General features: G+C 41.5%; 1 protein-coding gene across 2 annotated transcripts in view; it reads left to right on the forward strand.

Moving 5' to 3' along the window:
- The window catches only part of IFNAR1 (interferon alpha and beta receptor subunit 1), a 39,306-nt gene extending 25,918 nt beyond the window's left edge, over positions 1-13,388 (forward strand). For both annotated transcript variants that reach the window (XM_081302203.1, XM_081302204.1), the window contains 5 exons: positions 6,289-6,488; positions 6,598-6,740; positions 8,800-8,950; positions 9,635-9,780; positions 10,955-13,388. In XM_081302203.1, the coding sequence (XP_081158329.1) occupies positions 6,289-6,488; positions 6,598-6,740; positions 8,800-8,950; positions 9,635-9,780; positions 10,955-11,212 (898 nt within the window). In that variant the 3' untranslated portion in view covers positions 11,213-13,388. The remainder of the gene's footprint in view (positions 1-6,288; positions 6,489-6,597; positions 6,741-8,799; positions 8,951-9,634; positions 9,781-10,954) is intronic.
- The last annotated feature ends 12,387 nt before the right edge of the window (positions 13,389-25,775 follow it).

The raw sequence follows: 25,775 nt of genomic DNA on the forward strand, positions 1-25,775 counted from the left end.
TATTCTGCTGGTAGTATTGTCAATTGAGGTTTTAAGTTGGTTTATTGCTTCCTGCATTTCTAGGATTTCTATTTGTTTGTTTTTTATTACTTCTAACTCCCTGTGAAATTGATCTTTTACTTCCTGGATTTGTTTCTGTAGTTCCTTGTCAATGTGATCTTTCATTGTCTGATTTTGCTGTCTCATGTCTTCCTTGAGACTCCAGATCATCTAAGCATGTATATCCTGAACTCTTTATCTGACATTCCATCTGTTGCAGCTATTACCTCTTCTAGAGTTGAGTTGACCTGCATTGCTTGTGGTCCTTTCTTTCCTTGTCTTTTCATGTTGCTTGCGTTTCTTTCTGCTTCGTGAAACTGTTGTGTTTTTGAAATTTTTCCCCCTGTTTATGTATGTTGCTCTTGTATATTTGGGATATCTCTCTTGTAGGGCGGGTAGTGGCTGTGATCCTCCTCTAATCAGGGTGATCTATCCACTACGCTGGTTGGTCGTATGTCTGCCCGCCCTGCGGGCACGGGTGGCTGCTCTACTCTGCCCCCACTCCAGTTGCGGTGACGTTCCTACCACGTCCTCGGATCGTTGGTCCTGATCCGGACGTGGGCAGCAGCTCTTCTCCACCCCTACTCCAATTGATGTGACGTGTCTACCACGCTGGTCGGCCTCCAAGTCTGTTCCGCCGGTGGGTCTCAGATCTGCCCACCCTGCGGGCCTGGGCGGCAGTTCTGCTCAACCCCCACTCCCAGTGGGGGTACCTAACTGCCTCTCCAACGGGTCTCTGGGCTCCTTCCGGACGCTGGCGGCGGCTCTGTTCAACCCCCACTCCAACCAGTGTGACGTGACTGCCTCGATGCTACTCGTCCACCACACTGGCTGGCTGCCGAGCCTGTCCTGCCAGTGGGACGCAGGACTGCCTACCTTGCAGGGTCAGACGGCAGCTCTTCACGGCCTCCACTCCAAGTGGGTTGACTTGGCTACCCTGCCGTCGGGTCGCTGGTCCTGTTCCAGGAGTGGGCGGCTACTCTCCTCGGCCCCAGCTGCAGTTGGGGTGTCGCGATACCACACCGGCGGGACCCTTAGCCTGCTCTGGGCACAGGAGGCAGCTCCACTCTGCCCTCCAGGCCCCCGCAGCACCCAGCAGGACCCGGACCAAGAAGCAGTCCCTGTAGGATCCCCAACCCTGAGCCAGAGCCGCTTTGGGAGCCAGGAGCCGGTCCCTCTGATCCCCGCCACTTTCTGCTAGGAGCAGGCTCCTCAGGGCTACCGCTGCGGGTTCCCCAATCCCAGGCCAAAGCCGCCCCGAGAGCCCAAGCCTGGCCGCACCAGACTCTCCCTGCTCGGTGCCCAAGCCTGGCCGCACCAGACTCTCCCTGCTCGGTGCACGCTCCGCTGGGAGCAGAGTCTAAGACGCACTTCCCGCGGGCTCCCCAGCTCCGGGTCAAAACTGTTCCAGGAGACAGAGTCCCGCTGCCCCTCGTCGCAAGTTTCACTTGTGGCTGGCCTCAGCTCGCGGTCCCCGCGGGCTCTGCGGCCCTGTGCTCAAGCAGCCACGAGAGCCAGAACCCAGCCTCTCCGATCCCTGCCACACTCTGCTCGGAGCAGGCTCCACAGAGGTACCCCAGCCTCAGGCCCAGGCAGCCCCGGGAGCCCGAGCCTGGCAGCTCCAACCTCTCCCAGCTCAGTGTACGCTCAGACAGGGGCAGGGTCAAAGGCGCAGTCGCCACGGGTTCCCTAGCCCCGGGCCAAAACTGTTCCACTTGTAACTGGCCTCCGCCCGGAGTCCCCGAAGGATCTCCCGCCCTGGGCCGAAGCAACCCGGCGAACTAGAATCTGGCCGCTCAAAGCCCGGCGCCCGCCTTGCCAGGGGTGAGGCCTGAAGAGTATTCTCCTCAGAGTTTCCAATCCCGAGCCTGAGCGATCTGTCTGCGCGACGCAGGCAAATACCAGCCTGGAATCACCTGTTCTGTAGTTGAATGGGCTGAGATCAGTAGAAAACAGGGATGATTGCATCAGCTCTCCATGATGGCGGCTGCTGTCCTCCTCCGTGTTCCGACCGGTGTCGGGAATCGAACTGGACCGATTCTCTCCTCTATTTCAAAGCTGGAATTCAGCGCTCAGCGCGGCCAGTGTGCCACTGGCAGGAGCCTCCAGAATCCACTTCGCTGTAATCCCTCTCTGGTACCTCGCGGCTAATTAACTCGGGCGCGTCCCAGACTCCATCCACGGGGCGGTCCGCCGACCAAGTACTGCTTCCCTCCGTGCGGAGAAATCGCCCGCGACCAAGCCCCTGCAGCCGAATCCCGCGCGCTGGAATTCTGACCTCTAGATTCTGGAGCACTTCAATTTCACTGGGGATTCCCACCAAGGTAGCCTTCAGCCATTTCACCTTGTGTTTCTCCCGCACAGTGGCGCAGCGTACTGGTGTGCTGCACTCCCTTCGCCGCCATCTTCCGAGTCTCATCATTGGGATTTTAATAGGAATTGCATTAAATCTGTGTAACAGTGTTGGTAGTATGGCCATTTTGACAATATTAATTCTGCCTATCCAAGATCATGGGACATCTTTCCATCTTCTAAAGTCTTCTTCATTTCTTTCTTTAGTGTTCTGTAGTTTTCATTGTACAGGTCTTTCACCTCTTTTGTTAGATTGACTCCCAACCTTATTTGGTTTTTGTTTTGTTTTGTTTTTGTTTTTGAGGCAATTATGAATGGGGTAGTTTTCCTAATTTCTCTTTTTTTTTTTCTTCATTTTATTTTTATGTGGTGCTGAGAATTGAACCTACTGCCTCATGCATGCTAGGCAAGCGTGCTACCACTTGAGCCACATCCCCAGCCCTTCCTAGTTTCTCTTGCAGTGGATTCATCACCTGTGTATAGAAATGCATTTGATTTATGGGTATTGATTTTATATCCTGCTACTTTGCAGAATTCATTTATTCTAGAATATTCTGGTGGAATTTTTGGATCTTCTAAATATAGAATTGTGTCATTGGCAAATAGTAATAGTTTGAGTTCTTCTTTTCCTATTCATATCCCATTAATTTCTTTTGTCTAATTGTCTAGCTAGAGTTTCAAATACTATGTTGAATAGAAGTGGTGAAAAAGGGCATCCCTGTCTTGTTTCAGTTTTTCGGGGGAAAACTCAATGTTTCTCCATTTAGAATGATGTTGGCCTTGGGCTTATCATAGATAGCTTTTATAATGTTGAGGTATGTTCCTATTATTCCTAGTTTTTCTGTGTTTTGAACATGAAGGGGTAGTGTGTTTTGTCAAATGCTTTCTCTGCATCTATTAAGCTAATCATATGATTCTTGTCTTTAAGTCTATTGAGTGATGAATTACATTGATTTTCTTATGTTGAACCAACCTTGCATCCCTGGAATGAACCCCACTTGATCGTGGTGCACTATCTTTTTAATACGTTTTTATATGTGATTTGCCAGAATTTTATTGAAAATTTTTGTGTCTGAGTTCATGTGGAATATTGGTCTGAAGTTTTCTTTCCTTGATGTTTCTTTGTCTGGTTTTGGTGTCAGCATGATACTAGCCTCATAGAATGAGTTTAGAAGGGTTCCCTCCTTTTCTATTTCATGGAATAACTTGAGGAGTTTTGGTATTAGTTTTTCCTTGAAGGTCTTGTGGAACTCGGCTGAGAATCCGTCTGGTGAGAGAGCAGATTTCAACCTGGCCAAGTAGAAACTAGCCAGTATGGATGAGGTCTTGATACTGCATAAATTAAATAACTGCATACAGTTTACATTGACTGGAAAATGTCAGGGGATGAATAGAGAAGGAGGAGAGAAGAGGAGAATCATAAGGAAGGAAAAATTGGTTTTGGGGAGACCGGGGATAGAAAGAAAGATAAATACTGAGAGCAGAAGAATAGAGGGACTAACGGCCAAAGGCAGGGAAAGAAAAGTGACAAGATGAGAAGGAAAGAGGAACAACAAGGGTGGAGAGGAGTCAGTGCTCATCTTCTCTCCTCTTTACTGTGATCCTGGAACCAAGGATGGCTAGTAGGAAGGGAGCACATCTGCACAGAGGGACACAGCCTCACCAGGAGACTGCAGTGACCTTTTGTGTCTACTCCACTTTCAGATCCATGCTAAAGAACAGGGCCACGGGGTAGAGCTCAGTGATAGAGAACTTCCCTAGCGCGTGCAAGGTGCTGGGTTCAATCCTCAACACCACACTAAAAAATAAATAAATAAAGATAAAAAATAAATAAATAAAGGTATTGTGTCCAACTACAACTAAAATATGTCTATATAAAAAAAATAGGGCCATGGAATAGAGAAGGAGAGGTGATGCCCCTGAGCTTCTCTTGGCTGCATGGCGCACTGCACAAAGCACTGAAGAGGTTGAACAAACAGGAGGAAGCCTGCGGGTCCAGAAACCTGCGGCAGTCGGCTGACACTGCTCAGCCACATGTGGCTTAGGGCAGAGCAAACAAATTCTAGCAGTTATAGAAATCAAAAAAGTGAAAGTAGATAGGGCTGGAGAGCACAGAAGCCACTTGGAAGGAGGTCCAATAATAACAAGGCCTTGATGTGGATAAGTGGGTGAGAGAGGGTCACAGCAGGAGGGAAATCGGAGGAATAGGAAGAGACTTAATGAGGTTGGTGGAGAATTCATTTTCTGTTGCTCTGTAGTGAATTACTATAGATTTGGCATATTAAAAATAGGCATTTTATCTCAAAGTTTCTATGTGTCAGTCCAGGTATGGCTTACCTGAGTCCTCTGCTCAGTAATCAGGGTGTTGCTAGGATGTAGCTTCATCCAGCTCAGGGTCCTGGGACAGGTCTGCATGGTGCCTCTTGGAGGCATCAGGGGACGGGTCTGACCTCTATCCCTCTTTTAAAGGATTCCCCTGAGAGATCAGGCCACCCAGCAGAGTGTCTCTTTTTTATTTTTTATTGTTGGTTGTTCAAAACATTACATAGTTCTTGAAATATCATATTTCACACTTTGATTCAAGTGGGTTATGAACTCCCATTTTTACCCCGTATACAGATGAGTGTCTCATTTGATTAACTCACAACTAGTGATTTGGGACCTTAATTCCATCTGTAAAATGCCTCTGCCAGATAATGTTACCTAATCCAGGGGGAGGGGGCCCAGATCAGATTCACAGGTCCTGCTCACACTCGGGTGGGGGCTCATACAGGATATATGTGCAGAGGTAGGGACATTGGGGCCACCTTAAGATGCTGCCTGCCACCGTGGGGAGGTGTCCTACAGGAGCAGAACTCAAGGTGTGGAGAAGCCATGAGAGAGATGAAGTTGGTAGGATGGGAGAAGATGGGGCTTACTGTGGGCCATCCTATGTATGTTTGTGAACCATTGGGACATGAGGTCTGTGTTTGAGGAAGGTGTGTATGGCTGCATCATATTTGGAACAGTGGGCTCAGGTGACACTCAACATGAGGAAACGAGTTAGGAGGTTCTTGCAGTTCTAGGCCTAAACTGAGATGCTCTTTGCTGTTGGTTTGAGCAGCAGTTTCTTAGTCTCCCAGCCTTAGTTGGGTGCCTGTCCTTGGTTTAGGCACAGTGTAGCCCTAGACCGTACGTTTCTGTTCCGGCACTTACACAGGGGTGTGTACAAATGTGTTCAGCAACTGGTTGGTTCTCCTGAAGGGAAGAGCCCTATTTGGACTACTGGCTGAATTTTGTGATAATGGCCACTTTCAAACCACGAGCATCCTGTTCCTGAACATGAAGCTGGAAAGATAAGCACAGTTGGCACTGGTATACGGGATTTTTACCATGTAGATTCAATAGACATAAAGAGCCTCAAGTATGTAGATGATAAAATATAGTAAAATATCTGGGGCAAGATTCAGTTTAAATATGTATTATCTTTGTCTTTAATACATTTTTTTTTTTTTTTTTTAGTGCTGGGGATTGAACCCAAGGCCTTATGCATGTAAGGCAAGCACTCTACCAACTGAGCTATATCCCCAGCCCTTTAATACAATTCTTAATTGTAAGAGTATATAATTAGATTTTTAATAAAGGCTCTATTTAAAAACCATCTTGGAACATTCCTGGAATTATAGAAGTTGTTTTTGCACATGGTCAAGCCACCTCTGACACAACACTACTCTGGAACAATCTTTACCTTTCTTTTGTAATGGATGGATGCATCTCCTCCACTGTATCATAAGTTTCCCGAGGGTGTGGGAGCTGCTTGTTTGTGTGTCTTTAGCCTCTAACAGCATACTGTAAGTATTCAGTTCATACTTACTAAATTAATGTGTTTGAATTTAAAGAACATTTTTTGTCTTACAGTGGCTTTCTAAAAATTATTCGTGGGACCAATTTACATAAATGGCAACAAATACCTAACTGTGAACACATCAAAACTACATATTGTATCTTTCCTCGAAAACGTCTCTCAAAAGGAATTTACTATCTTCGTGTACAAGCATCTAATGGAAATAGCACATCTTTTTGGTCTGAAGAGAAAAAATTAAATACTGGAATATACAGTAAGCCAATGGTTTTTTTCTTGAAATTATGATTTTTCAATTTGGTGCGAATTCTTAAAATTGTTTTAAGATGTATAATTACATATTTATCTTTACAATTTTTTCCTAGTTGTTATACCTCCACCAGTCATTAGCATGAAATCCATTAATGATTCACTGCGTGTCTATGTCAATGCTGAAGAAGGGTCAGTGAAGCAGCCTTACCCTCTCATTTATGAAATTATTTTTTGGGAAAACAGTTCAAATGTTGAGGTAATTATACATAGTAAATTTTGTATTCAGGTAAATAAAGCTGAGTTTAAAATTTGGGGGAAAATATTAGACCCTTAGACTGTGTATTTAACTGTGTGCCTATTGTAGTATGAAGAATGTCAGCATTTTTCCATGTTTTTGTATGGTAGAGTTATGGATTACTTGCATCTGAGTCTCAGGTTGCTTTTAAAATAGATTCCTGAGCCCACTGCTGCTGAATCAGAACCGTTCCTAACACAATTCCTAGATGTTTATCTAGAGCAGGGCTTTTCTACGCCATTACATTGGGGCCAGATAATTCTTGTGACAGAGCCACCCTATGCTTTGTAGGTTGCTTAGTAACATCTCTGAGCTCTACCCACTAGATGCCAGTAGTGCTCCTCCCAGTTATGGCAACCAAAAACATCTCTGAACATTGTCAAAAGTCCCCTGATGACACCTCCAAGGGAACAAAATTGGTTCTTAGGGGCAAAAAATATCATCCTGGCTTGTGGCCCTCCTAGAGGAAAGCATGTCTCCAACGTTCAACTTTATTTATTTGTGTTTAATTTCATGTTGGGGGAGGAATTTTTTTTTAATTATCTAAAAAGTCTCTGCAGAGGAAGTGTAGTGAAAAAAATGTTGAAAAACACTGCATTTCAGAACCACAGACAGAATTTGATAACGCCACATCAGGTTATACACACAATTCTTTGTGTAATTACAATCAAGGAATCAACTTCAAATACTCAATGTTGGTAAAGTCTGTAACTTTACTTTCTTTTGGAAACTAGAAGCAAATTGAAGTGACTCAAATGCTTTCATTTTAGCTGTCTGACCATAGCTTAATTTAGACCATTGAGAAATAGCCATATAATTAATCTTGGGCAAGGTGTTTTGCCTCTTTGAAACTTTATTTTGTCTTCTCTAAAGTGGCAGTGATCATGGCAGCTGAATTTTATAAAAGGATATTTCTAAGATTTGAAAGAATATACATAGCACATTACTTTGACAAACAGTAGAGGTTCAGTCAATTGTAGTTGCCTCCCTATCCCGTACTGCAAACATCAATCATTATTATAAGAGCAACTCATTTATTGAATACTTAGAATTTATCAGGTATCATACTAAGTATTTTACATGAACTGCTCCAGTCATTCCTCAAAACAGCTCTGCCACACTGTATATTTAGTTTCATTGTTGTGCAGCAGATACTTAGGATTGCATAGTCCCTACCTCATTGAAGTTGGGTCTTAAGTGTGCCAGCATGGCTTGGCTTGGCTCTCATGCTTCTCCTCTTTGCCAAGAGAAAGGCAATTTATCTAAATAGTCCATGGTCCAAGGAGGACAAGAGACTGGTGGGTTGGGAATCCTTGACCTTGGTGGGGGCTCCCCCTGTCAACCTGTAGACCGACTGAGAAAAATAAATAATTATGTTTGGAGCCACTGAATGCTAAGGTGGCTTCAATATTGTGGCAATAGCTGGCTAACATAGATAAGAGCCATAATTGTACTCATTTTACAGCTCAGAAAGTAAGGCACCAAGCAATGAAATAACCCCCACAAGGCCACACATCCATAACTGATACTTCAGCACAGGCAGTTGAGGTCAGAATCCCTACCACTTGCCATTCTATCAGAGGAAATACATTGGCAATTAAGCCAAACCAGCATGTACTCATGAAAATAAATCAGAGCTACCTTAGGAATGTATCATATGCTTTTTGGACAGCAGCATTTTAAACTTTCTGATTTGGTTATAATGGGTTGTTCAAAACATAGTTCTTTTCACTTGTTCTGTGGTTTCTTGGGTTTGGGGGGGTTTTTTGTTTGTTTGTTTGTTTGTTTGTTTGTTTGTTTTTGTAGTGCTGGGGATTGAACCCAGGGCCTCATGCATGTTAGGCAAGTGTTCTACCACTTAGCCACATTCACAACCCACAAATTTATATTTCTTAAACACACACCAACTAAGTGTTTGGGAGAGGCCGATCTTAAATTGAATATAAAATAATTCATAGATCTCCCCTGTCTGATTTCATGAGCTAACTAAACTTTATCAATGACTCAATTATTTTCATAGAGAAAATTCCTAAAAGAAAAAAACGATTTTACTATTGGCAACTTGCAACCACTGACTGTGTATTGTGTCAAAGGAAGAGCACACTTTGTGGGGGAACAGTTGAATAAAAGCAGTATTTTTAGCAATACTGTGTGCGAGAAAACAAAACCAGGTGAGAATATCTTTTTTGTATCTTTTTTCAAATGTAACTAGACTTAATAAAATAATACATTGGAAATTGTAAAATATTTGCTTTTCACTACAAAAGATAGATTTTTTGCATGTTCATTTCATGAATTACATGAATCAAAAGTAAACCTTCAAGATAAGTCTTTCAGTTTTAGAAAATATATATACTGCTCAATTTAGTATTTTTGATGCTTTTATATTTCATCCAGTATCCACATAATAAATTTCTTTTTAATTGTTGCTTTTGGTATTTAATAAGACTATAAGTTTTTAATGTTTTACATAAACTTTAATGATTATGAAAACCAAGTAGTTCAGTTGTAATTTTTTTATGTGCAAGTGGGTTCATCTCATTTTGTAGAGTGGACTGGTAGAGGCTTAGTCACAGAATCTTTTTAGATTCTGCTAGTCACGTTGTAGAAGTTCTGGAGAACTTTCACCTGATAGGGCTCATGTGTTGATATTGTCTTCTTCCACAAAAGACCTCTTAGATTAGTCCCCAGACAGTCTTTAAAGGTCAGGTTGTGCTGGTACTCAGTGTTACCAGAATATTTTTAGAGGTATTATTTAATAGATTTTATATTTATCTTCATATGGCTAGTTTCATATCAGTGCATTTGTGTGTCCAAACATACATTGATACTAAACATCATTTATTTATCTTTAGGAAATTCTTATAAAATTTGGGTGATAGCTGGAATTTGCATTGCAGGAGTTTTTATTCTGCTTACCATGTATGTTATGAAAACCCTCCTGAGATGTTTCAATTATGTATTCTTCCCATCACTTAAACCTCCTTCCAATATTGACAAGGTACGTTACTCTTCTCTATCAACCTAAGAAATATATTTGATTTCAACAAAATGCATAAGTTTTCTTGATATCCAGAAAACAATACAGACTAATGTAGGTATTTTGTTCAAAGTTTCAGTAAATGAATTTGAGAATCAGTCACCTAATAACAGCACAGAAGTAAGATTTGTCCTTAATCTCCTGTTTTCTGGCAATTTGGCTATTATGGCATTTGTTTTACTATTTAAATTATTTAAATCTTTGGGATTCTTCACAATATATCAAAAAGAATTGTTCTATCCCTATAGAAAGTATATTCATTCCAAGAATGTAATCACAGAAGGTGGCATCATCAGAAGCACGAGTTTCCTTGTAGACACGTTGATGTTTGGCTTGGTGCTCCTGTAGAGGTGACAAGGGTGCTGGGTGCTGAAGGCCCAGTAGCAGACTGCTTGGGGACAGTGTTCACCCAGCGCAGGGTTCAGGCTTGCTTTGAGAAGCAATGTGGTGAAGAGCCCAGGTGCAGAGTTGGAATTGTGGTGAGCTGTGACACAGCCATGCTCACAAGCTATGTGAAGTTGAGTGAGTCACTTAGGAGTAGATGGGCAGGTGGGTACCCTTGGGCTCTGCATGGGAGCCAGGACCACTCCCCTCCAGAGTCACGAGCAGTGAAAGAGCTACCCCAAGAACAGCCCAGTACATCTTCACTAGCTTACTCTAATAATCCTGAGTTTTTAAATATCACTCTTATGTACTTCATATTCATAGCTCTTATTTAAAATAGACTTAAAAATAGCTAATTATAAAATTCCTAGTCAAACAGGAAAAAAATTAATTTCTCAGTTGTACTGCTTCTGGGTACCTTTGAGTTGGATTATTTTGAGTTATTTTAAAATAAAATGTCCATGCTCCCCCGCGCTCCCCTGGCAGCCCCTCCTAGGCTGCTCCAGGGCAGTGTGCCCTCTTACATGCTCTTCTTGGATTCACCAAGAAAGTACTAAGATATGTGAACTCACTAGTAATTGGTATGTTCTTAGGTGACCTACAATGTAATTGGTATGTTCTTAGCTGACTTTTTAAAATGCATAATAAAAGAGAAGTTTTCTAACTGAAAACTAAAGCTATTAGAACTATGAAGCTAATTTTTATTATTTTAAAACAATTCATCTCTATTCCTTCCTTTTTTTAAAATTAGTATTTGTCTGAACAACCTTTAAAGAATCTTCTACTTCTCACATCTGAAGAACAAATTGAAAGGTGTTTTATAATTGAAAACACAAACACAAATACTATAATGAAGGAAACTAATCAAATTGATGAGGATCACAAAAAGTACAATTCCCAAACCAGTCAAGATTCAGGAAACTATTCTAATGAAGATGAAAATTCGGGAAGTAAAACAAGCGAAGAACTTCTGCAACTGGAAACTGAGTCCCCAGAAATGAACTCTTAAAATGCTCGTTGCCATTGGAGTTCACACCGGAACTCAAGCTCCTTGTAACTGTAAAGAGGATGTTTGCTTCTTAGGGAAGGAAAAAAAAAAACACCTTCAGATCACAGTTCCTAAAAATACAGCAGGCATTTAACTATTTAAAAATGAAATCACAGGAGTTCGGAGAAATATGCTCTGCCTTCTTATCAAGCCTGTCTTGGGTGAGATGGGCAACTCGGGCAGGTGGCCACCATCTTTCCCGTGCCGTGCTAACTGTCTCGTGGCTAAAGGCAGTTTTTGTGTTCCTGTCAGAACTGACACGATGCTGCTGGTTACTGCAGGTGGCATTTGTTCTCCACTCCCAACGCCATCTCACTATTTCTCAGAAAATATTTAGAACGTTTGGTCTTTGGTTAGAGCCTTAGGATGTTTCTTTAAATGGTCTGAATATTATCACCCGGTCTTCCAAAAAGTAGCTTGTCCTAGAAAACAGCCACAAATGCCAGAAAAATAATCCTTAACAGTGTTCAGGGGAGTTCTCTGCATTTTTCCTGAGATATTGCACAACTGCCTGTCCCTTACATGCTTTAGGATTAAAACCAGGTAATCTTTTACTTTGCATGAAGACCTCCTGATTCATAACTGGTTAGAGCCGAGGCAGTCACTGATGTCATCTAGTGGTTACGTAATTAGAGAAGCCATTGTTATATTTTAAAGTCTCAGTGTGTGCTCATGAGGCACAGCACACAGGTCATCCTGGGACCAGAAAATGCCAGTGATGGAAAAGATGGAGAAGTGGAGTCATTCAGTAGGAAAGAGTCAAGTAAATTTGGTGAAAAAAAAAGAATTTGTCTAATCAACTTTAATTATTAGCCCAGTATGTTTTTCTGGCTTATCTGCCACTCTGCCACTTTTCATACCAGGCAAACTTCTCTGCACTGCCTAGCAATATCCAGATGCCCCTTCTGTTCAGCCTGCATGCACTCAAGAAAATGCAAATTATTTAATATGAACATGAAGGGGAAAACACAATGAGGAAGAAAAGCCTAATTTTAAAAATTATATAGTGCTTTCCAAAGGCACTCGGGGCATATTTTAAATTACATAATATTTAGGGTTAACCATGGATGCCTTCTGTAGCAGAAAGTCTAGAAATTCTGGTGGCCTAAAGGGCAGGCCTCTCACCAGTTGCTGCAACTGGAACCATTGAAAGAGAAAACACATGGCGTCAGAGGGTATGCTGGGCGCCCATCACTAAGGCCAGTCCTGTCACGTGGTCATCTCTGTTGAGGGAACACCATCGGCCAGGAGAAAGGGAGGGCTGTGGTTCCCAGCCCATCCTAGGCACCTGCACGAGTGTGCACACCACACCATGTGCTTCTGGCCCTGTCAGCTGGCTCCCAAGTCATCCCAGCAGAACACCAAGACCAAGGAGGAGGCCCAAGGAGCCCCATTGAGACCCCAGAACACTCTCTTTCTCTTCCTGACCAGAGGCACTTGGTTCAAAGTGCAACTTCTGGGTTGACCCTGCAATTGTAAAGGCCCTGTCACTTTGAAAAGTCGCCCCTTAGAGAAATTGGGAACGTGTCATAGCCCTGCCACTGTTGCCTTTCGTACTGTGTCACTTCAGTGATCCTGTCCAGCACTTCTGACCCTGTGTTCACCACAGTGAAAAAGCTGCTCTCTTCAGGACAGGCAGCCTGGACGGAAATGACACCTTCATAGGATATGAAGATGGGGAAACTCTTTGAACACTAAGATAGCAGTGGAATTGGTAGGTCCCTGAGATTTGGGGACCCATGTCTTCATGTGACAACTCTGTGACTTTGAACAAGCACTTGAACAGTAGTAGAAAAAAAAAAGGAAGAGGGGCCATTCTGTCCTTCACAGTGTTCTACAGATGCTTCATCAGGAGGTGCTGCTGAGTTGTAAGGAGATGAGTATTTTTTTTTAATAATAGTTTTTACTTAAAAATACTTGGGCTGGCCTCAGTGGCACACACCTGTGACCCTCAGCAGGGGACTGAGGCAGGTGGATCACAAGTTCAAGGTCAGCCACAGCAACTTAGCAAGACCCTGTCTCAAAAAATTTTTTAAAAGGGGGGGTTGGAGGTATAGTTCAGTAATAAAGTGCCCCTGGGTTCAATCTCCAGCACACCCCCCAAAAATTATATTTATATATATATATATATATATATATATATATATATATATATATATATGCGCCATCCACTTGGAAGCCCTAATAGACTGCCTAAAAATTAGAGTGTTGCTGATTTTTGGAGAGACTGAATATGATCTGATGAGAATTCATGAGAGACATTCTATATAGTACATATGGATATATGTTAAAAGTGATTCAGGCCTGTAAACACATATGTACTTATACTGATATGTGCCCATATATACGATGGTAGCCCTTATTATACTGGTATGGCCAAAAAACTAATTATTAATATAAGTAGTAATTGTAATTAGAAAATTTTAAATGCTGTTTAGAACTATGACTTTGAGTCTGGCCAGAAATTTGCAACCTGTAAAAAGTTAATTTAAAAATATAATTTACGCCAGGCTTGGTGGCACACACCGATAGTCCCAGATACTTGTAAAGGCTAAGGCATGTTCAGTTGAACCCAAGAATTCAGGATCAACCTAGGCAACATAGCAAGAACTTGTCTCAAAAAAAAACCCTAAAAATTTATAGTTTGTATCTTTCCCCAAAACGAGGCTATGTCATTTAAAACAGCCTCAAATTGCTCTTGAGTTTGTGGAGAGGGTATAGAGAATCCTCCCCAACCCCATATCCCATGACTGCTACGCGTTCTGTATTCACTGGTTTTCTGTGATGACTGTCTTCCCCCACTAGAGCAGAGCTCTGTAAGAGCCCCCGGCCCCATACCTCTAATATGGTGCAGAGCATGTGGAGAGTGCTCAGAAAATAATTATGGAATGAATGAGGCTGAGTTGAGCCAGGTGAGTGTCCTAGCAACGTTTGTTTGTTTGTTGAATTAGAAGGACATTACTGAGTTTTAATGTTTTTATGCAACAATTTTTATCTTGTTTATATATTTGTCTTTATTATTGTAAACAACTTTATGTAATAAACACTGGAGCCAGATTCTCTGTTTTTTTGTGATTTTTTTTTCCACTTGAACTTAATAAATTGTATGCTTCAAGATGTTGCAGCTGATGCCTTTAGAAGGTATTCCTGATAGAGGGACCTGATGCCGGTGCCAGATACACCAGCGCCCTCCGTCAAGCATCCCAAAGGGCCACCACCACGTTATAACTGCCCCACAGAGCAGATGGGAAATCGCTTGTTTGCCTTTTTTCTTCTCCACACCCTAAACCTAACCCTTGCAGGAGCATAGTCATCCTGAAGCAAGAGTCTGCAATGGCTTTGTGTCCTCCTTGCTTGCTTTCTTTGTTTTTTAAATATCTTTATTTTATTTGTTTATTTTTTTATGTGGTGCTGAGGATCAAACCCAGGGCTTCGTAAGCAAGCGCTCTATCGCTGAGCCGAAACCCCAGCCCCACTCTTGGCTTTCTTGAATTAAACTGCCTTCCTATTACAAAATTCCTACTCCATTCCAAGTGGCTGCTGCTGCTGCCTCCCAGGCAGGGAGACCCCTCCTGCTCTCGGGCATATTTTGACTCAGAAGTTGAATATAATTTGTATTCAATCTGGGAACTCTTCTATATTTGTGTTTTTAATAAGCTTCCTCAAATTATTTTTCAAAATGGATAGGGAAGGAAATAAATTCATCTCTAATGCCCAAAGTACATCCGGTTACTTAACATAGCGCCAGTACCAGTAATCTCCAGTTTGTTCTCTCTTCCTTTTTCTTGAGCTTAGGTTGATCACAGAATTGGAAGTCTTGAGGACAGTATGAATACATGGATATTTACGGTGGGAAGTTTATATTGATGGGGAAAAATTCAACATATCTTTTCCTTTTTCTAAGGAGAACAAAGGAGAGACTGGTAACCATCCTTCCTCCAAGGACTGCTCACTCCCTTCCCTTGCATACAAGCAATGTGCAGCACAAGGATACGCAGTGCCCTTTCTGTGGTCTGCTTCCCCTTGACACTCGTAAGGAAGAAGTCATTAGTGATGATATGAAGAAAGGAATTTGGCAGTGTAGATACTCTGTCTTGGGGGGCAGGTATTGGGAGGAAGAAGGAAATTGAAAAACAACACCACTCAAGAGCTGATTGAAATAAAATATGACCTCACCTGTGACAGTACCCTCCCACACAGAGACATCCCAAAGTTTTCTAGATTTATTGTGGAAAGAGGACATACCTGGGGCTGGGGATGTGGCTCAAGCGGTAGCGCGCTCGCCTGGCATGCGTGCGGCCCGGGTTCCATCCTCAGCACCACATACCAACAAAGATGTTGTGTCCGCCGAGAACTAAAAATAAATATTAAAAATTCCCTCTCTCTCTCTCTCTCTCTCTCTCTCTCTCTCTCTCTCTCTCTCTCTCTCTCCTCTCTCACTCTCTCTTTAAAAAAAAAAAAGAGGACATACCTGCATGTTGAATGCTCAGATGAGCATTTCATTCTATTTCTATAGTGTATGTTTCCTTCAATTATGTGGCAAACCCCTTGAAAACAAGGATTGTCCTTGTTTGCTTGTAACATGAAGGCTCAAGTTGGATTAAGTGCACATTGAAAGTACATACATTAACTGGATCTACCACTAGAGGGCAACAAGGCACCTGCTCAGGCCCACAACGAACAGTTCTTTAAGGAATAAGATTCTTAAATGGTTGTCAAGAGAAGCCTTAAAGGCAGTGTGTGTCATATAAGGTTGCCAGATGTAACAAATGAAAATACAGAACACCCATTTAAATGTTAATTACATTCGAATTTTAGGTAAATTATATTTTGAGTATAAGTATATTCCAAAAATTGCTTGAGATATATTTACACTAAAAATATCTCGTGTTGTGTAATGCTTTGAATATGCTAGCATTTTACTTATAGAAAAATGTGAAATTTTTAGTATGAAAGTATGTCATTCCCTCCTTGAAATCTGAATTATTTCTACGACATAAACATGGATGTCATCTTTGTGCAGCATCTGAAATTACAGATACATAACAGTTTTTTGTTTGTTTTGTTGTGTACAAGCATGTTCCAAGCACTGTTTGGAACATACCTATTCTAAAACGCTGTTCATTTGTTTATCTGAAATTCACATTTAACTGGGTGTCCTGTATTTTATCTAGCAACACTAGTCATGTTAAGATACATAAGTAGGGCTGGAGATGTGGCTCAAGCGGTAGCGCGCTCGCCTGGCATGCGTGCGGCCCGGGTTCGATCCTCAGCACCACATACCAACAAAGATGTTGTGTCCGCCGAGAACTAAAAAATAAATAAATAAATATTTTTTAAAAAAAAAAAGATACATAAGTACCCTTGGGCCCTCCAGTGCCCCAAACCAATATAAATAATGCTTTATACAGAAGTGGGTATTAGCTACATTATGCAAAGCAGAGTTATTTACAATTTAACACATGTCTAAGAGAGTTAACATCACAAACATTTTTATAGCCATAAAAATAAATTCCATCATAATTCCGTCCTGATGAGGACATGGGCAGAAAGGTGCCTCCCATCTGGGTTGTGTGGGTCTCTCTGAGAATCTGCCTGCTTATCACTTCCCATACCTGACTCTGATCAGCACGTGTCCTGTTTCAGTTACTTCTTTTTTTTTTTTTTAATTAGTTACACGTGAGAGTACAATGATCTTGACATATCATACATTTGAATCAAATGGGGTATAATTTCTCATCATTATACAGAATACATGTATGATGATGTGAGGGGGAAAAAAAGAAGTGTGTGACATTAGATTGGGTAGAGAGAAGTGATGGGCGGGGAGGGGAGGGAAAGGGGGGATAGGAAGGACAGCAGAATAAAATAGACACTAGTATTGCTGTATGTGTATACATGGCTGTATGACTAATGTGATTCTGCAACCTGTTTCGGTTACTTCTAAGTCTGAATTTTATTTCTCAAGGCATGTGAGCTTCTCGAGGACAAGGGGTTGTATTGATTCATTTTTGCATCCTTTATTGTAACTGCTCAATAAAAGGTCTTTTGAAATGGATTCACTGTTCTCTTCTGAGTTTTTTCCTTCAGATAAAGGAATCACTTGGCCAAAAAGCAGGACTGCTTTTGACCTCAAACAGGTCCTCCTGCTGTCAGCACCCATGGCACTCCATTCTTCCATGGAATGACTGGCCTAATGACCCAACCCCCAGGGCAATTTGTGGTAAAGGCAGAACCGGGACAGTCTTGTTCGATGCCCTGTACTCAGCACAGTGGCTGGCCGCAGAGTTTGACTTCACACACCTTTTTAAGTGAAAGAATGAGTTGGAGGCCTTTACTTGTTCCCAGGAATCCACCCTGGCAAGTGTCTTGGAGCCTGGAATGACAGAATTGGAAATTCAGAGACAAAGAAGTCTGGGGAATGAGGCTGTGAGTGGGCCCACGGGAATATGCCCCAAAGTGTGCAGGCCTCTGGTCCCAGGCAGGCACTCATCGAGAGCACCCATTAGGGACAGGCACTAAATGGCCAGGTGGACAGGGCAGTTAGCCCTCATCTTCAGCCTCTCAGCGTTCACACACGGCGACCTTGAGGAGAGCCACCATAATGGAAGCTATGGCTGGACCCAATAGCAAGGCCTCACCCGCTGTAGCCCTGACCAATGCTGAGCCCCTGCAGTGTGCTCCACTCAGTGGTCCACTCGCACCTGGAGGAGCAGCAATTCATTGTCACGGAGATTTCACTGTGTCCTGCATGCCCAGCAATGCCTCAGGCCCCCACTACCTAAGGGGCCACAGAGTGTGAGAAAGCTGGTCTCCATCGTGGTGCTATTAGGAGGTGGTGGACCCTGAAAGAGGCGGGGCCTAGTGGAAGGTCCTCCGATGATCGGGGCCATGCTCTTGAAGGGGACATTGGGACCCTGGCCCCTCCTTCCTCTCTTTGGCTTCCTAGCCAGGAGGCAAGTGGATTTGCTCCTCCACATACTCCCACCACGAATGTGCTGCCTTATCCAAGGCAACAGGCCAAGCAATCACAGACTGCTAAAGGTTTCAGCCAAAACAAACCTTTCCTCTTCATAAGTCTATTATTTCAAGTATGTGTTATAGTAATGGAAAGCTAACAGTACCTATATTCATTTTCTGTTGCTACTCTAACTAGTTACAGTAGCTTAAAACAACACAAAATTATTATATTATAGATCTGTGACCTCTGTAGTCAGAAGTCCAAAACGGGTGTCTCTGGGCTAAAATCAAGGTGTCCTCAGGGCTGTGTTTCTGTTTGGAGACTCTTGGGGAGAATCCCATTTCCTTGGCCTTTGCATCTCTAGAGGCCGCCTGCATGCTTGGCTGGGACCCCTTCCTCCATCTTGAAAGCCAGAAACAGCTGGTCAGAGTCTCACACGGTGTCACTCTGACCTCTGCTTCTGTTTCCCTCTTCACATGTAAGGACACTTGTGACCACATTGGGCCCACCTGGATAATCAGGATAATTTCCCTATTTTAGAGTCAGCTGATGGGCAACCCTAAATCCATGTGCTACCATAAATCCCACTTTTCCATCTAAACTAATATTCATGGATTCCAGGGATTTGGATATAGACATTTTTGGAGCAGAGGGGCATTCTTCTATCACAATTCTTTTTTTTTTTTCAATCATTCAAAGTGGTTCTCCTTCTCTAGTTGAACCCTGATACATTGCCTGAGACCAGAGGACCCATTTTATGCCAAAGGAGGACCCATTTAAGCAATGAGCTCATGACAGGAGAATCCAGTCTCACAGTATGCCACATTGCTCTGACAGAAGATTGGAATGGCCTTAAATGACACAGCCAAGGCCCCAGTTGACAAAGAACTCCAAGTGGCTGAGGCACTGGGTCTCCGGCAGAGTCTGGGAACCCAGGGTTGTACATCCAGTGGCACTTCTCACCATATGACCCCACAACTTTAGAAGTTCTCATTTCCTGATTTGGGAACAAGGGGCTGCTTTGCCAAAGGACACACAGTCAGGGCGCCACTAAACCTGAATTTGTGGCTCCCACATTATTGTTTGAATTCCTCACACCAGTAGTTCAGCAGGCAGAGAATGGAGGTGCTATGCAGGCAGAGAGAAAGCACCCCAACTATGTGGAGGTGACAGAGTTCTAACTATATAATGGAACAGAAAGGAGCACATCTGGAACCAGGAATTCACAGGGGTGTGTCTTGGCGCTTTCTGTGCACAGGCAATTACAGTAACAGACAGACAAGGCCCAGCAATGGGGTGCAGGCGCTGAGGGTAAAGGGTGGGTAATCCCACCAGGCAAGCAAACCAGACCAGAAAGGCTGTGGACAGGGAGGAAAATCTCGAATGAGTGGGAAAGGAGGAAGAACATGACTTCTTATTATGAGATTTGAGACCCTGCAGGGGGGCTACAGCTGTCCTGCTAATCTCTCCATTGGAAAGGTTTGGTTTGGTTTGGTTTGGTTTGGTTTGGTTTGGTACCAGGAATTGAACCCAGGGGCACTTAATCACTAAGTCATATTCCCAGTCCTTGTTATTTTTTTATTTAGAGACAGTCTCACTAAGCTGCTTAAGGCCTCACCAACTTGTGAGGCTGACCTTAAACTTGCAATCCTCCTGCCTCAGCCTTTCGAGTTGCTGGGATTACAGGCATGAACCACCATGCCTGGCTCAAATGTGTTTCTTATCCTTTTTTAATTGTGACAAGCCATCACCAGGGGAACAGTTCCAGTATGGAATAAATTAATGTAGGACACAGGAGCTCTAAGGGGCACAGGGATAAACTGTAGCAGATGTCCTTAGTGCCTCCTATTATTTCCTCGGCATTTAATGTTTCTGAGCAAAAGGGAACTTCTGTTGACTCCTTGCCTGAAAGCTTTTCTGACTTCCAAAGTCCATTTTACCCAAGAATTGAGAATTGGCATTTCAGGATCCACTTGTCAATTTCTGGAAAAAAAAAAAAGTAGGCTCTAACAGGATTACATTAAGTTTGTAAATCAATTGGGGGAATATGGCCAAACTAACAATTATAAGTCTTCCAATCCATGAACGTAGACTATCCTTCCATTTATGTAGGTATTCTTTAATTTCTTTAGATAATAATTTTTAGTTATTAGTGCATAAGCTTTGCATTTTTATTTAAATTTATTCCTAAGAATTTGATTCATTGTGATACTGTTGTGAATGGAATTTTCTTTATTTCTTTTTCAGGAAGTTCACTACTAGTGTATAGAAACAAAACTTTGGGGTATATTTATCTTGTGTTCTGCAACTTTACTGAACTCATTGATCAGTTCTAACAGTGTGTGTGTGTGTGTGTGTGTGTGTGTGTGTGTGTGTTCCTTAGGATTTTCTACATACAAGATCATATCATCTATAAATAGACATAGTTTTATTTCTTCCTTTCCAACCTGCTTGCCTTTTGTTTTTTCTTGCTTAATTTCTCCAGTTAGAATCTGGAATTCAGTGGTGAATACAGAGTGTCTTGTCCTGATCTTAGGGAGAAAGGTTGCCATCTTTAACCATTAACTATGACATTAACTATGAAGGTTTTTCATTTTTACTTATTTTTTTATTTTTTAATAGATGTCCTTTACCAGACTGAGGAAGTTCCCTTCTATTCCTAGTTGCTTAGTGTTCTTTCTTTTTTTAATCATGAAAGGGTGCTAAATTTTTGTCAAATGCTTTTTCTAAATCTACTGAGATCACCTCTATTTCTTTGTCCTTTGTTTCAGTAAAATGATCTATCACATCAAGTTTTTTAAATGTTAAGCCAGGGCTGGGGCTGGGGCTCAGTGGCAGAGCGCTTGCCTAGCATGTGTGAGGCACTGGGTTCGATCCTCAGTACCACATAAATAAATTCATTAAATTAAAGTTTAAAAAATGTTAAGCCAACGTAAATTCCTGTGATAAACCTCACTTTGGTGTGGTATATAGTGCTTTTTCTACATTGTTGGACTTTGCTTTCCAGTATTTTTGAGGATTTTTACATTTATCTTCATAAATTATGTTGGTTTATGGTTTTCTTTGCTTCCGGTATCTGTGATTTCGGTTTTAGGGTAATGCTGGCTGGTCTTTTGGTTTGGTTTTTGGATGTTGGTCTGTTGTTGCTTTGTGGTATCAGAGATCAAACCCAGGGTCTCACACATGCTGGGCAAACACCCTGCCACTGAGTTATCCCCACCTGGACTCTGTTTTGTGTTCTTCTATGAGGTGGCCAATCAGATGCATCCTCAAGCCGAGTCAGAAAAATGAACTTGTTTATACTCAAAGGACCTGGAGACAGGAGGCACGGCACAGCACACAGGTCACCTGGGGAGAACACCAGGTGTCAAGAGGCAGAAGACAGGAGTGAGGGGAAGGTTCAGGCCACGGCCTTCATCAGGGTTCTGTAAGACAGGCAAGGCCGCGAAGGGCGACAGATTAGGACTGGCCGGTGTGAATACTTCAGTGGCTTTGGAGTACAGGGATGATCCCCACTGCCTGGAACCTGGCCCTGGGTGAGCAGGGCACGGGAATGTTCCCTCCTGGGATGCACAGGCCGGATAGAGGAGGTCCAGCTCTGATGGTTAGTTTCATATGTCAGTGACATATCCCAAATGTGCCCTTTGACATCTCTGAGAATTGCCTATACTTGGGAGAAGTGTCTCCCTAGACAGTTTTTTAAGATGTAAAAATATCATAATATGCAAAATAAAAATATTTAAAATATAGTCTCATAGAAATTAGTTGGGAAAGATTCCCTTCTCTATTTTTCAAAAGAGTTTGTAGAATATCGGTGTTAATTTTTCTTCAAATGTTTGGCAATAGGGTTGGGGATGTAGCTCAGTGGTAGATCTCTTGCCTAGCAAATATGGAGCTCTGGGTTTGACCCCTAACACTACAAATAAACACGTTTGGTAGAATTCACCAGTGAGGCCATCTGACCTCGGTTTTTCTATGTGGGAAGGTGAGTTGTAATTGGATTAAATTACAGATTATGTCTCTTTATTTGATGTGTTAGTCAGCTCTCCATTGCTATTACAAAATACCTGAGTAAATCAACTCAGAAGACGAAAGATTTATTTTGACTCACAATTTCAGAGGTTTCATGCCATGGTCACTTGTCTCCCTTGTTTCTGAGCCTGCAGGGAGGCAGAATATCATGGCAGGAAGGTTGTGGCCTAGCAAATCTGCTCACTTCAAGGCAGAGAGAGAGAGAAGCAGAGAGAGAGAGGCCCCACCTCTGACCATTTGCTGCACTGGCGACCAAGCTTCAACACATGAGCTTTGGGGAGATATTCAAATCCAAACCATAGCACTTGGAGTCTACTCAGATTTCTTCTTGAGTCAGTTTTGGTAGCTTGTGTCTTTCTAGGAATTTTCTCATTCCATCTTGGTTATCTAACTTTTTGGCATGAAACAATTTAGCCACTTTCCTTATCATCCTTTTTATTTCCCTAAAATTAGTAGAAATGTCCTCTCTTTCATTCCTGATTTCAGTAATTTGAGTCTTTTCTGTTCCCCCTGCAGACTCCACCCCATCAGTCAAGTAAAAGTCAATTTTATTGATCTTCTCAGAGAACAGAGAACCAACATTTGGTCTTGTTAATTCTCTCTCTCTCTCTCTCTCTCTCTCTCTCTCTCCCTCCCTCCCTCCCTCCCCCCCCCTGTATCCCCAGGCCTATGTATTTATTTCCGGACAGTTGCCTAGGCTGACTTTGAATTTGAGGTCCTCCTGCCTCAGCCTCCCAAGTTGCTGGGATTATAGGCATGCGGAGTTCAGCAAGCTATGATTTCTCTATTCTATTTCACTTATTTTCACTCTAATATTTATTACTTTCTTCTGTGACTTTGAAATTAGTTTGCCCTTCTTTTTCCTATATCTTGAAGTACAAGCCCAGGTCATTTATTTGAGATCTTTTTTTTTTTTTGTCTTAATCTATAAAAATCTACGTAAATTTCCTTCTAAGTACTGCTCTTACTGCAGTCCATTAATTTGGCGTATTGTATTTTTCTTTTCATCCATTTCTAAGGCTTTCTAATTTCCTTTGAAAATTCTCCTTTGACTAATTGGCTGTTTAACAGTGTTGTTTAATTTTCATGTTTTTGTGAATGCCCCATGTTTCATTCTGCTACTGATCTCTAATTTAGAAAGAATTCAGACTCAAGTGGAAGCGATATCTTTTATAATTCCATTTTTATTTTTTTGAGGAAGTGTCAGAACATTTTCCATAGCAACTGTACCATTTTACATTCTTCCCAACAATGCAAAAGGTTTCCAGTTCACATCCTCAACAACACCACTTATTTCTTCTTCTTCTTTTTTTGATAGTAATGATTGTGAGATAATATCTCATTGTTGCATTTCTCGTTGTTTTTATTAGTTTGGTTACGAATTTATTTTCCCCACTAGAATCTAGACTCAGAGGCAGAGAGCAAGTATACTTTATCCACCAATATATAATCAGATACAAGCATAGTTCCTAGAAAATGTGGGCACTCAATTCATATCTGTTAATGAAAGAATAAATTTTTAAAATGACTACTAAAGTGTCTATTTTCTGCAGAATCATAACTGAGGATGTCATCTATCATATTATTCAATGATGTCCAGCAAGGCCTAATGAATTAAAATTCTCTATGAAAATGTTTGTACTTTCCAGATTATTAAGTTTAGGGCAGACTAACAAATTCAGCAAAGTTGCCAAATACAAAACAAACACACACATACAAAAGTTGGTTGCATTTCTATACAATAACAATAGACATTCTGAAAAAGAAATTTTAAAAGCAATATCCAATAGCATCAAAAAACCTAAAATACTGAGGCTGGGATTGTGGCTCAGCAGTAGAACACTCATCTAGCATGGACCAGGCCCTGGGTTTGATCTTCAACACCACATAAAAATAAATAAACAAAATAAAGGCATTGTGTACAACTAAAAAAATAAGTAAATATTTTTAAAAAACCTTAAACTTCCTAGGAGTAAACTTAACCAAGAAAGTGAAATACTTGTATACTGAAACCTATAAAACAATGATAAAAGAAATTAAAGAAGAAACAAATAAATGGAAAGACATCCCATGTTCATGGATTGGAAGACTGAGCATTGTTAAAATGTTCATATTACCCAAAGTAACCTACAGATTAAATGTAATTCTATCACAATCCAAGTGGCATTTTTTGCATAATAGAAATAAAATCCTAAAATTCATATAAAATCTCAACAGCCAAGACAACCTTGAAAAAGGATGAAGTTGGAGACCTTTCAAGTCCTGATTTCAAAGCTTATTAAGGCAACCAAAATAATGTGTCATTGGCATGAAAACAAACATATAGGCCAGTGATACATAGATTAGAGTGCTGAAAAATAAACCCTCACCTATATGGTCACACGATGCCAAGAGCACACAATGAGGAGTGTACCTTTCTTCAACAAACGTTATTGAAAAAAAAACGGATTTCCACATGAAAAGAATAAAGTTGGGACTTACATTACACCATATAAAAAATTAAATTGAAATGGACTAAAGACCTAAACATAAAATCTGGAACTACAAAACTGCTAGAAGAAGACATAGGGGAAATCTTCATGACATTGGACTTGGATATCTTTACTGACATCTTGGATATGACACCAGAATCACAGAGAACAAAAACAAAATGGAAGGCAAATGGGAGTACATCAAACTTGGAAGTTTCAAAGGAAAGAATCAATAGAGTGAAAAAGCAACCTGTGGAAATTGGAAACAATATTTGCCAAGCATATGTGTGATAAGAACTTAATATCCAAAATATGTCAATAGTGCCTACAACATATCAACAAAAAATAAACAACCCAATTTTTAAAATGGGTAATGACTTGAATAGACACTTCTCCAAGATACAAATGCCCAAGAAGCACATGAATAGATGTTCAACATCACTAATCCTTCGAGAAATGCAACAATGAGATATTATCTCACAATCATTACTATCAAAAAAAGAAGAAGAAGAAATAAGTGGTGTTGTTGAGGATGTGAACTGGAAACCTTTTGCATTGTTGGGAAGAATGTAAAATGGTACAGTTGCTATGGAAAATGTTCTGACACTTCCTCAAAAAAATAAAAATGGAATTATAAAAGATATCGCTTCCACTTGAGTCTGAATTCTTTCTAAGTTATAGGTCAAAATCTACTTAGTGAACTTCTAACAAAAAATGTTTCTAACAGTTGAGCTTCAATAGCTGCTAACATCCTAAAAATAGAAATGACCTGACACTATTGCATTTCCTGGTGCAGGACTACATCACTACCTATGGGGTAGTCCCACCCAGAACTCCATCCTATCCTGGCCTTTATTTAATTACCAACTCATGGGAAATACAGGGGACAGAGAAATAGGCCACATGACACTGTACAGACGCAATTAGCAACTCCAGACTTCAAGCAAGCGATATGGTTTCACTGGCAAATCAGTTGTAAAGAAAAAGAGAGAGAGTTCATCAGTGTTCAATTTGTGTGTGTGTGTGTGTTATCTTTTATAATTCTACTTTTAGATTTTTG

This window comes from Spermophilus citellus, assembly GCF_964194105.1.
Source record: "Spermophilus citellus genome assembly, chromosome: 7".
Classification (NCBI taxonomy): Eukaryota; Metazoa; Chordata; class Mammalia; order Rodentia; family Sciuridae; genus Spermophilus; species Spermophilus citellus.